The sequence below is a fragment of the Crinia signifera genome, chromosome 7 (assembly GCF_055691185.1).
Source record: "Crinia signifera chromosome 7, ASM5569118v1, whole genome shotgun sequence".
Taxonomy (NCBI): Eukaryota; Metazoa; Chordata; class Amphibia; order Anura; family Myobatrachidae; genus Crinia; species Crinia signifera.
Genome location: NC_139223.1, coordinates 126,136,512 through 126,149,588, shown reverse-complemented (window position 1 = coordinate 126,149,588; position 13,077 = coordinate 126,136,512). Strand labels below are relative to the sequence as shown.

General features: G+C 42.9%; 1 protein-coding gene across 1 annotated transcript in view; it reads left to right on the top strand.

The window, feature by feature from the left end:
- Window positions 1–8,074, top strand: part of IHH (Indian hedgehog signaling molecule) — a 74,642-nt gene extending 66,568 nt beyond the window's left edge. Inside the window, exon 3 of the mRNA XM_083153734.1 lies at window positions 6,031–8,074. Within this exon, the coding sequence (XP_083009860.1) occupies window positions 6,031–6,698 (668 nt within the window). The 3' untranslated portion in view covers window positions 6,699–8,074. The remainder of the gene's footprint in view (window positions 1–6,030) is intronic.
- Window positions 8,075–13,077: the final 5,003 nt, after the last annotated feature.

The following is a 13,077-nucleotide window of genomic DNA, read 5'->3' as shown; positions in this document are numbered from 1 at the left end:
CACAGGGCTGATTTTCTCATTTATGGAAGTCAGCATGAAAGTGATGATTTTGGCATCCTGGCATTGGGGATGCCGGCATTAGAAAAACCAATGTTGGAATCCCAACACTAGTGAGACCAGCCCCAGAACTCCAACACTGCGCACATTATCAGCACCAGAATCCTGACTGTCAGCCTTCTGAGCATAAGTATGCTGGGGCTGGTTAGGGGGGACCTGTTAGGCAATATAGGGGAGTGTAGGGGATTCTAGGATAGGCTGCAGAAAGAGGGGAGGATTAGGCACTAGAGAGCAAAGGTTAGGCACTTGGAGGATAGGGTTAGGCTGCGAGGGGCGTAAGGGTTAGTCACGGGTAGACGGGGGGGGGGGGGGTTAATCTGCAAGTAGGGGGAGGTTAAGGGTTAGGCTGCAGATAGGGAGATTTAGGGTTAGGGGAGAGGGTTGGAATATATTGCTAGAAGGAGAGACTCTGTGCTTAACTACAAGGGGAATTAGGATAGTAGAAGCTGAACCCTAGGGTTACCCAAAGTCCCTATTTGCCAGCATATACTGTACAATTAATCAACTAACCATCGACTGTGGGTCACTGCTTGGAATAAATTATATGTAATTTTGAGTAGCATTTTATTATAAACTTTTATTATAACAGATTCACAGTGCTCCACATACATATGTGTATGACTACCAAAATGCAATACATAGGTTAAAATCAGGCAAAGTGTATAGATGGATGGATGCAGATTATAATGGGCAGTATGGATGGTGTAATTGTTAGCATTACTGCCTCACAGTGCTGAGGTCATGGGTTCGATTCCCACCATGGCTTTAACTGTGCAAAGTTTGTATATTCTCCCCGTACTTGCGTGGGTTTCCTCCGGTAACTCTGGTCTCCTCCCACAATCGAAAAATATACTGGTAGGCAAATTGGCTCCCAACAACATTAACCCTAGAATACCTGTGTGTGTGTAAATGTGGTAGGGAATATAGATTGTAAGCTCCACTGGGGCAGGGACTGATGTGAATGTTCAAATATTCTCTGTAAAGCGCTGTGGAATATGTGTGCGCTATATAAGAAACTGTTAATAAATAAATAAATATAATGTATAAAATAAGTCACAGTTGTCCTGAATAGAACGGTGCTGCAGGCTTCAAGTTGGTTAAAACTTATTCGGAGTAAGTGTCAGTTTGTGGTAGTGAAGACCAAATTTTGAAATGTTTTTCGAAAGTTTAAAAATATGACCATATACAGGTCCCTGAAGGAAGAGGACATTGAGTCCTTGATAAGTATACCCTTTTGGAGCCTTTTGCAGTTGCAGACCTCTGTGTGTCCTCTCCTTAGTTCCTGTCTCTACTGTGGTCCTATTCTTATCAGCGTGGAAGCCTGCAGACTGGCTGGTAGCAGTGGGGACTGCCGCGCGACTTCTGGGGTTAGCGATCTTGCGAGATCATGCTGTAACTCTGTGGCATGTGGCTGTTCCGACCGCTCAACTCCACCAGCTGGAGAGGAGTCTTAGATGGTGGTGGGAGGGAATGGATACCGGTGGCATGTCCGCGCAGTCCTACAAAAGTACAATAGTGTGTTTTTGAGTGTCCTCCAACGCGTATCGGCTTTCTGGCCTTCTTCAGGGAGTTCTAAGTGCGCCATCTTGGATGTGTTCAGGTTTATAACAGTGTCTTCTGGTGATGTCATTAGTGGTTGAGTCTCAATATGAAAAGCAGCTCTTAAAGGTTTATGCACACATAATTGTTACTGTTTAATTGATTGTATGTGTAAGTATTTAACAGGATGGTTTCACAGTGAGGGATCGGTTGGATTTTTAGATGATGGGCATATAGGTTTATAAATATATAGTATGTCTCTAATCTAGTGATACTGTGTAATTATTTACAAATTCTGTAGATAGTTCCTTCAATTTTGTTTAGGTTGTCAGTTACTGTATGGTGGGTAACTTGGTGTGTCTGACTGCTACCATCAGACCTAGTTGGATATGGCAAAAAGTGGGTGTTAATGGTATATATTCTGCACTTGGTTAGTGAATGTTGCCATATTCAAGGTAAAGTCTGGTTCACTGTTTTTGTCCCATAATTGTATTTTAGATTCTGTGGTTGACTGGTACGGATAAAATACTTACCACCTGGATGTCAGGATTCTGCGCATCCAGAGGCCACTTTCCCTCTTTAGACGGCTGGCGTCCCAAGCACCAGGATGCCGATACCCGCCCGTATAAAATACTTATGATTTTCATATCTGTAAATACCATAAAAGCTTAAGCTCAAAAAAAGAGAAGGTGAAAATGTCAGATTTCAACATTTTAATTTCAAATATGGCAAAACCAATTTTTTAATCATGATAGGTTAAAGCTGAAGCTTTTTGTGCAAATCAGATTGGATAACTCAAAGAAGAAATACACTTGGAGATGTCAGTTTTAAGTTAAGGCATTGTTTCCCAACCACGGTCCTTAAGGCAAACTAACAGTCCAAGTTTTAGTACTATATCCATTATCAAGTACGGATCGTTAAATAAAAATAACTGAGGAACTGATTAAATTACATGTGCTCAAGTATGGCCATTCTTAAAACCTAGACTGTTGGTGTGCCTTCAGAACCATGGTTGGGAACCCCTGCCTTAGGTTTGTGATTCAAGACCCTATCTATCATTTATACTGTAGTTTAAAGTGTTAATTGGTTACCATGACAACCACAGGCATATAACATATATGTCACACAGAGCCTTTGGAAGTTTATAACACATCCTCCCCACTTCTTTGTTGCAATGGACCACCAAGGAGCTTGGTTAGTGACTTTTTCATGTTGCACAAGCACAAATAAAATGTATTCACAAGAAACTTTTTTTACATTTTTTTGCAGAGAAAGTAATATAAATTGACAGTACAGACTCAGAGTGGTATTATAAAGTGAACAATGGTTCTTAATAAATCACAATCCTGGATATCTTTAAAAGGTGAACAGTAAATGGCCGTGGAGGACCAAGTTGCGTAAACACTGTACTAGTTTCTTTCAGAATTACAGTAAACACTTTTAGTTCCTATTAGTTTCCATTGCTTGGCAGGTCTGTGTGACAGGGCGAGGGTTAAGTAGTGGCATTAAGCATTGTGACAAAGGTGAGTGCTGTCACGTTATGCCATATCCGGTGCACTTAAGACAATGGGCTGGTAAATTCAGACGATTTTTGCATATCTCGATTTTTTTTGCAATTAGTGGTTAATGATTAGACACAATTTTCCTGTCCGTGCACTAGTGTGAGCTGGTCTGGGCAGGTCGAATCCTGCTGCACACCCCTTACTGTGATCTCACCTCTCTGGGTCAGGTACTCAGTGACAAACCAGGAAGTCCCGAGTGTGCCAGGCTGTGGGTGAACTGTGCAAAACCTTTGAGACTTATTGCCTACATAGGGTACCAGCACTGCACCACCCAGTTTAACCAGGACAGTCCCAGTCATAAGCACCAGACATCTGCAACCTGCAGTATTCTCTTTCCTAAAGTTCAGGCTCATGACATAATACCTATACTTAATGGTAATATGTTCCTGACGCTCTCTTACTGTGCTGCTGTGGATTTTTGGAATGGAGCTAAATACACTGCCAATAAAGACTAAAAGGAAAGCAGCAGTGACATAAATCTAGGTTAAACATAAAAAGTGCTGTTATCAGTATAGGAAGGTGGTTTACAGGAAGTAATGGCCATTATTGTAGTGATAATTACCCTGTTACTAATCACAAGGCTTTTGGAGGGGAGAACACAGAATGAGGAGGTTAGATAGGGACATACACTCTAAGGAAGGAAAGAGTGAACAGGAGGACAAGGTAGCAAAAGACAGGAGGTGAGAGGAGAGGGGAGGAGGGCATTGGCCCACGTAGTGACTTGCAGTGCCAGACAGCTCCCCTCTGTGGTTAGACGCAGCATCTTAAACCCACATCCCAAGACCACAGAGAACACACAGCCCAGCCCAGCAAAACAAGACGGATATTAAAAATAATCACAGTTAGGACCTTGGAAAAGTTCAAAACGACCTGATCACCTATATTTAAACCAAAAGCAAACAGAGTTTTAAGGCAGAGAGGCGTGTGTGTGTCAGAGGGGGGCAGAGGGAGGGGACCACTCCTCAAATAACACCTTTTATTTGCCAGAGACCTTAGCGATATGGAGGGCTTATGCATTGCTTTCCTGCATTATGAAATAAATATATACAACATGCAATTAATAATAGAACCGATGAATGCGGCATTTGCTATTGATTGTAGATTTCATATAACAGTTCTGTGTATTAATTGTTTAAGGGGTTCTGAGAGAGAGAAAGAGGAGCTAATTCAGGTCTGGTTGTAACTGCGACCATTGGCGCAAACCGCAGATTTTCAGAACTTTGTGTATGTGCAAGACCCGTTCTGTGTGTGCGTGAACTGGTCCTGCGGCACAGGATGCAGGTCATTATGAGACGCAAGTCCTGGGTTGATGCTCGTTCATGTGAAAAAAACGGAGATTTGCGTATTTCTGAAAGGGGTATGAACGATCCGATACTGCATCCTAGGATGCAGCTCGGATCACAACTGCAACAGGAGGTTACTGCTTTTAATAGACACCTCCTGCTGCATTAACCTACAGCAAATCCAGCTGCACCTGAATCTGTCCGGGAAAGTACTGACGCTCAGAAGTAGGATGAAGCTTGCTTTGAAACCCTCTGATTAGACATGTGCAATACACAGCGGCACTCCAAGACTTGGCAAAATGGTCTCACCAACATTTCCGAGCTACCGAGCTCTCTACAAACACCAAGTATAAACTTTATTTCTGTGTCTGTACATATTTAAAAAAAAGAGCTCAGTAGCTCTGAAAGGTTGCAGAGCTCTAATGCATTTTGCAAAGCCTTGGAGTGTGCTGTGTCTTTATTTACTGTATGTATATGTATATTTTTTAAATGGTAACATTAATGCATGAATCCTGGAGATGCCGAGGGAGGTATGATAAAGTTGGGCATGATGATGGGGTAGTATAAGATGAAATCAATTGTGCTACTAAATTCCTATATAGCCAAATGACCCGCATGTTCAGCGGATCCTAATGACGACACTGAACGATATCGTGTACCGATATCGTTCTGTGTGTACTCTCAATATTGGCGTGTTCTTCTGAGGCCTACACAGATACAGTATAAGTAGAACAACAACTGCCACTCCTGTTAGTGAATGCATCTGTGTAGAGAATGGAGGTGCTGTGCATGCAATGATATGGCTGATATGTTTATTACACACACAAGTTATAGAGATGGAAGGGATGCACCAACACCGTATATTCTTATTTCTATACTGGATCTTGCATTAGTTGCATCCCTACCTAAAACACAGCGATAACATCCCCTACTTAGATACATTACATGGTCCCTTTAGGAGATCTTTGTCCAGCAGGGAAGAGGTAAACCCTTACTTCTATTCTGAAAAATCTCACCAATGGGGACATTTGTAAAAAAAAAAAGGGCACAAGACAGCTTGCCCCGACCGCACCTGGCGCCTTTCCCGTCACCGCAGGCATTTCCATGCCCAGCTCAATATTTGTGATATCTTTTTTGTTTATGTTACTAATTTTTATTTGCGGCTTGTGGGTTGCGGGAACATCAATTCTTCACATGGGCCTGTTTGTAAGCACACATGGCTAATGCTGGACTATTTACTTGGCCTGTATGCTCTCTCCGGGGGTTCACTGGCAACAGTTTTATTTTGGGTACAGAGTAAATTTATGACTATTTTAGATGTGTCTTTCTACATACAGAAGGAAATGAAAAAATGATAATGAAACAAAAAAACACAATTAAACAGAAGCAACATTATAAGAAGCAGTTAAAAACATGTTTAATGTAAATACAATATAATTACATGCCCAAATATTATGTAGTCTTTTCATGCAGTGTCAATCCATACCTGGTTGAGGATGATTATTGTCTTCCCATATTGGTAATTGTCATAAACAATTCACATACCTGGATTTACTTTTCTTAATCTTATTTTATTTGTTTTTATCCAGAACATTCTGCTGCGGCAAAGACTGGAGGCTGCTTCCCAGGAACGGCAACAACCACCTTAGTGTCCGGTGAGAAAATCCCTATCTCAGAACTTCGCCCAGGCATGCAAGTGCCAGCCATGGACATCTACGGTCGCACGACCTACAGTGACTTTGTGACCTTTTTAGATCAAGATCCCAAAGCTGTGCTTACCTTCCAGGTAATTGAGACCCTGGACCCACCTCGAAGGCTTTCCCTAACTCCAACTCATCTCATCTTTGTAGCAGACAATTTTTCCACACCAGCTGCTGACTTCAAAGCAATGTTTGCTAGCCACGTAAAGCCTGGGCAATATATCCTAGTGTCTGGAGCACCCGGTCTTGTGCCAGCTAGAGTAAGCTCAGTTAGTATGCAGGAGGACACAGGACTTTATGCTCCTCTCACCCAACATGGGACAATATTGGTCGATGACGTAGTAGTGTCCTGTTTTGCTCTGGTACAAAAACAGAGGCTGGCACAGTTTGTTTTTTGGCCTTTGCGGGTTTTATACAGTCTAGGTGCAATAGTGGGAACAGAGTCCTCCCAACAGATAGGTCTTCATTGGTATAGCCAGTTTTTATATCAGTTGGGGCGCTGGATCCTGAACAGGAATGATTTCCATCCATTGGGCCTTCTGCAATTGGAAAGCTGACTTTCAGGCAAGAGACAATAGAAAAGAATCCATGATATAACCATGGACTGCATTCCATAGGGTGGATGAACTGTCTCATTTTATGTGGTCTACTGATCTCCAAAAAAGATATAGAACAGCTTTATGTGGCATGGAGGCCATATCTTCCTTCATAATTGGTCCAGGACATAAATAGAAGCTAGAAATCCTCTTGTATTAATTATCTTAACCTAACGATGGGACACATCAACACTCATAAAACAAGACTGCACTCAACAGTCGCGCAGAAACAACCTGATTAGCCAAATGGAACCAGGACAGTATCAGGATAGAGAAATCTTTTCTGTAGCATTTCTGTGGGCTAAAGATATCGGCTCCAACAAGCAGTCGGTGGTTTTGCTATGTGGGCATCACCCTGGCCCTCAAATGACTCGTTAGCAAAAAACAGTACTTTACTGGGTTCATAAAGAACCTAATAGTTACTAGTGCTATGTGTGCTTCGTCTAAAACTTTGAATAAACTCAGTGGTTTTCTCTGCTAGAGTTTAAATTTCCAAGGTACTAACCGAAGGAGGAACTGACACCCACAGAAAGATCAGAGATAAAAGGGGGACTTTCTGCTTTCAGATTGCAGTAAATCAGACTTCTGTATAGGAGAGGATTCCGAAAATGCACGGGAAGAGAAGAAGACTACAGGAAACATGAATGGTTCCATATGAATCTTAGACCGCATATAAATGCTAGACTTCTATATTGGTACAAATGAAATGTCTGCTACTATGTATCAGGGTGGTACATTCCCAGGGGTGGTCACTTCCCACTTACTGAGGAAGCCCTGTTAGATAATGACATAATTTATTAAAAAGAATCAGGATAACATTAACCCTTTTTTTAATGCTGCCTGCCAAGGCCTGTGTGTACTGGGGCACGAATTATATGCTTCTAGTCTACTGATTGCTCAATTACATCTCATTTTAAACCCATTCAGCTGGTGCCATGTAGCTTGTAAAATGAATTCATGTATGTACATACCCGGTATTTAATGTCTTCCAGTGAGAGGTTATAGAGCATGGCATCACAAAACAAATTGACTCATTTCCTTACCTCCCCCAACACCACCCTATTTATTTTATTATGCAACTGTGTATTATAGGTGTATAAATGTTTCTTGTTTATATATAAATATATAAGACAAAGTTATTAATATTATATTTCTGCCAGTACTTATAAGGGGGTAAAAGGATGTTTTTAAGGTAAAATGATTTAGTACGTTGTAAAAGCTCTGCGAATATTTGGAATATTCGTGCTCTACTCTAGTAGTAGCTGCGCACCCCAGGCGGAGAACCCATTTAAGCACATTTCAGCTCAGGTCTTCCAATAAAATTACATTCTGACTTATGTGTGTTTGTCTCTTTTCTTTGTGCAATGAACAACATGCCACGGTGCTTTAAACGACCAATCACCCCTGGACAGACAACATTTGACAAGTTGTCTTAGACACAAATCTGCTTTTCATATTTGTCCTTCACCAGATTCATAGGAATTTCATTTCACTACTCTGAGCACTCGTTCTGGAATGCTCAGAGTAGGGAAATAGACCATTGGGTAGGCATGCACTTTGTATATAGGCCCTTATTCTGGTTCACTCGCAAAGGCAAATTCCTTATCAAATGGACACAAAACCATGTGCACTGCAGGGGGGCAGATGGAACACGTGCAGACAGAATTACAATTGGGTGAGTTATTTTGTTTCTGTGCAGGGAAAATACTGGCTGCTTTATTTTTACACTGCAATATAGATCTCACTTTGAAGTAACACCCCCCCCCCAATCTAATTCTCTCTGCACAAGTTACATCTGCCCCCCCGCAGTGCACACTGTTTTGTCCATTTGAGAGGGAATTTGTCTTTGTTAGTGAACCAGAGTGAGGGCCATAGACCAGGACATGTCAGGAATTGTAATTCCACATAGTCTTATGGAGCCCACACACGCACCGTTGCTGGCGGTGCGATGCTGTACGATGGGGTGCACGCTCCCGCGGCACCTCATCGTACAGTACAAAAAGTATGTGCTGCACATACTTTTTGTATTAGCTTTTTCTAGCATAGCATCGCATGCACATCGTATGCACAAGGCATACGATGCAATGCTATGTGTGCTAGATAAGCCCACAACGCATGCTGGGATCGGTGCGTGTGTGGGATCCATTAGAGTTTTCATAGCCTGAAGAAGATATCAACCTGTTCCTTGAACATCATCTATGCCCATGGTATACAGTCCTTGTGCTGTGCAGATGCCTATAAATATCTGTTTAATAAAGTGGCTGTGTCACTGTGTGGTGGAGCCGCAGGTTCTGAAGAAGTGTGGGTCCTCACCACTATTATGGACCACTGTAATCTGGTATGTCTGCCAGTGTAGGCAATTTACTGCATACTGCATTAGTCTAAAGGCCCCTATACAACTATGCGATTTTGACTTTGGTCTAGTGTATGGTGCTTTAAAATTCCCCTAGCCTATCAGCACTGAGGTGTCTAGTGTAACTTGTATTTAAAATTGATGGACATGTCTGCAGATGTTTTTCAGTACCCAGGCTGCACTGAATACAGAAATGCTGAAGGTAGCAGAAACCAAAATCATGCTCCAATGAAAAAGAAATAATAATAAATAAAAAAAAATTAAAATAAATAAGACAATTTTCGGTACTTGTGTAGTTTCATGGCGGCAGCATGGCCACCGGCTACTTCCGGGTTGTGCGCTCGGCAAACTATCTAAAATAAACTAACTTAACTCCATGGCAACGTGGATAGTGCATACCCCCCCTCATTAGTTCGACAGGTCGTTAGTTCGTCAGGTCGTTAGTTCGTCAGGTCATTAGTTCGACATGGTGTTTTTCACTGTTTTTCTGAGCCGACATGTGCCAACAGGCGGTATTTCATGCCCTACTATCCACTAGGGCAGGGCTGGGCAATTGCGGCCCTCCAGATGTTGAGGAACTACACATCCCAGGATGCTTTGCATTATTTTTGCTATGTGGCCATGCTGAAACTGATGCAAGGCATGTTGGGATGTGTAGTTCCTCAACATCTGGAGGGCCGCAATTGCCCAGCCCTGCACGAGGGCATGGTGGGAGAATAAAATAGTGCGCTCGGCACTGTGCCTGATGTGGTGCACTTTAAACTGTGTCCATGTCGACTGTGTTGACATTCAGGTAAAAATAAAACAGTGAAAAACCCCATATCGACCTTTTGACGGTCGACCTAAACATTGTCGAACTAACGCCCTGTCAAACTAATGACCTTTCGACCTAGAAACATGTCGACCTAGACACATGTCGACCTTTTCCATGTCGACGTAATGGTGTCGACCTAATGACTGTTGACCATCATGCTGTAGACCAAATGATCCCAACCCACCTAAACAAGTACCCAATTTTCTTGTGTAGCTGTAATTGGGTGGATGTGAATATAAGATCAAACAGGTTTCTCCTATTTTCCTTGCTTTGCCTATATAATGCTTTTCTGGTCAATGCACCAACAGCAGGGGGCAGAGGAAAACAAAGCAACGCTGCGCTCATTTCTATCCAGTCAGCACTAATGTTAGAACAATGCTTGTCATTATCCTGCACTATCATCATGGGAGAGGGTCTGATGCTGCTCTGTTGGCAGGGATGCTATAATATGCCCTTAATCTGGGACATATGTGAAATGAAAAGGATCTGAGGCTGGTATCTTGAAGTGTATTTTGGGTATAGGAATTCAGAGATGGATGCGATGCTGCGATGCTGCGATGCTGACATATGCCACAGGATGCATCTGGCGACATAAGGCGCCCACTGCCGGTAAGGATACTCAGGATGTCCGTCTCAGCTCCATAGCTGACGGAGGTAGATCAGTGTTATGGGTAACATTCACCTCCCCCTCAAAAGGTATACAGTCATTATGTCAACAGTGTCTAGGTCGACAGCCAAAATGTCAACTGCTTTTGGTTGACAGGTAGAAGGTCAACAAATGAAAAAGGTCAAAACAATAGATCAACATGGTTAAAAGGTCAACACAATCAAAAAGTCGACATGAGTGACTTGATCCTACTTTACCATCCCAGTAGGCATAGAGGGAGAATATAATAGTGTGTAGAGCGCAGGAAAGCACCGTGCCCGAAGCGTGTCCATGTCGACCTATGTTGACATCGGCACCAAAGAAACATAAAAAATGCATGTTGACCTTTTACCACATGAACCTTTTCCATATCTACCTTTTGCTTGTGTTGACCTTTTGACCATGTTAACCTAATGCATTTCGACCTTTCATGTGTTGAACTTCTGCCTGTCAACTATCAGTGATCAACCCATCGACTGTCAGCCAAACGATCCACACCTCCCTCAAATGGCCACAGCCTGTCAATCAGGGGGCACTGCACGGGGACGCGGTACACTTATACGGTGTCCAATTCAACCTATGTCGACATGGGCACCAAAAAAAATGAAAAACTCATGTTGACCTTTGTCCATGTCAACCTTTTGCTTGTCAACCTTTTGACCATGTTGACCTAATGCATGTCGACCTTTTACATGTGTCAACCCTATGCCTATCAACCAATAGTGATAAACCAATTGACTGTCGACCAAATAGGGGTACTGCATCCAACCATACAGGATGTGAGCTGCACAAGCGCAGAACGGATCCTTTGCATGCACACAGGGCCGGCGCCACCACTAGGCAGCTCTAGGCATTTGCCTAGGGCGCCGGCACCTGGAGGGCGGCAGTTCGCCCCTCACCCCCAGCGAACTGTGTAAAAAAATTGCTGCCCCGGCGTCCCTGCAGTGCTGGGGCGGTCAGGGGTGTCCGTGCCGTAGGGGTACCTGCGGCGCCGTCATGTGTATAAAGCTGGCTGCGGCCGGCGGGATCCCTGTAGTGAATAGCAAATAACTAGCGCTATGCGCGCGGCAGCGCCGGAAGCGCTAGTTATTTGCTATTCACTACAGGGACCCCGCCGCCCGCAGCCAGCTTTATACACATGACGGCGCCGCAGGTACCCCTACGGCACGGACACCCCTGACCGCCCCAGCACTGCAGGGACGCCGGGGCAGCAATTTTTTATACAGGTACCACCCCCCCTCCCTCCCCCCGGCACCGGGGCGCCCCCATCCAGACTCGCCTGGGGCGCTCCGGTGCCTCGCACCGGCCCTGCATGCACGGGTTAGTACACAATGGAGACATAAACCCTCGGTTTGCACACATCTCTGATCCAAACCATAGTAGGTTATGTCAACGAGCCATCAAAGCAGAATGTTCACAGTAAAACTACCAATACCATAACAATGCTTATAGTCGACGTAATACCATACTTGCATTATTGTGATTAAAGGGTTATTCTAGCCGTCATATATTGGGGATAGATATTCCCTAGCATGTGCTGCTGCTATAAGGAGAAGCACTGGCATAAACGTGGTCTGGTTATAATATTATGAAATGTCCTGTTATTCTCTGAGGCAATGTAGCCACTGGGGGGCACTGTTCCATTGCAGTCTATGGAAGGAATTATAATTTGCAATAATATTGCAGAATAACTTAATTGAAAATAAACTCTGTAAAAATAATGTTTATGTTCCTTTAAACATAATCTTTAAAGTACAGTTATCCATACATAAGTGTTACATTTTGTGGTGATTATAAACTTCTCTTCACCAGGAAGTTGGGAAAGTTCATGAGCAACAATGTATCAGAAGGTATCTGATGATGATCCAAAAGAAATGTTTCTGTGCTAAATGCATTTCGTGGCTTGTTTATTTTCACAGAGAAAGCTGATCTCAATCAACATTGAAGTATTTTCTTTTTAAATAGCCAGACGTATAAAAAAAATGCATACACTAGCACTGTATTAGTGAGAAGTCAGACCTACGATGTTTTACCGTGTGACTATAAATTAGAAGTAGCAACCTTCATCCCAATGGTCATATATATTAGTATACTACTAACCTCATGCTGCTAGTCTGCCATGCCCCAGGGGGAATTCTGTAGTTAATAGTACTATACTGCCCTCTTCAGGCTTTCACTGGTATAACAACGGTACTTTAAGACAATTTGGCCATTTTTGAAACTGGGGCATACTTTAGTTTTAGGTCCTCTTCTCTTCACAGCTTTTAAAGAAATGTTGAATATTTATTTTGTAAGAATCCTGATTTTTTTTTTGTACATTAATTAATTTAGACTGGAGGTACTTGTGAGTTATCTGGACGCCCGATTTTTTGATTGTATGCCTTAAGTTAAGGCATACAATCAGATACGATGCGATGCGATATCGCATCGCATCGCATCGCATCGCATGCGACCATCGGATGCGATGACCCGATTTTTCCATAGGAATCAATGTTAAAATGATTCCTATGGAAAAAGGGGTCCTTTT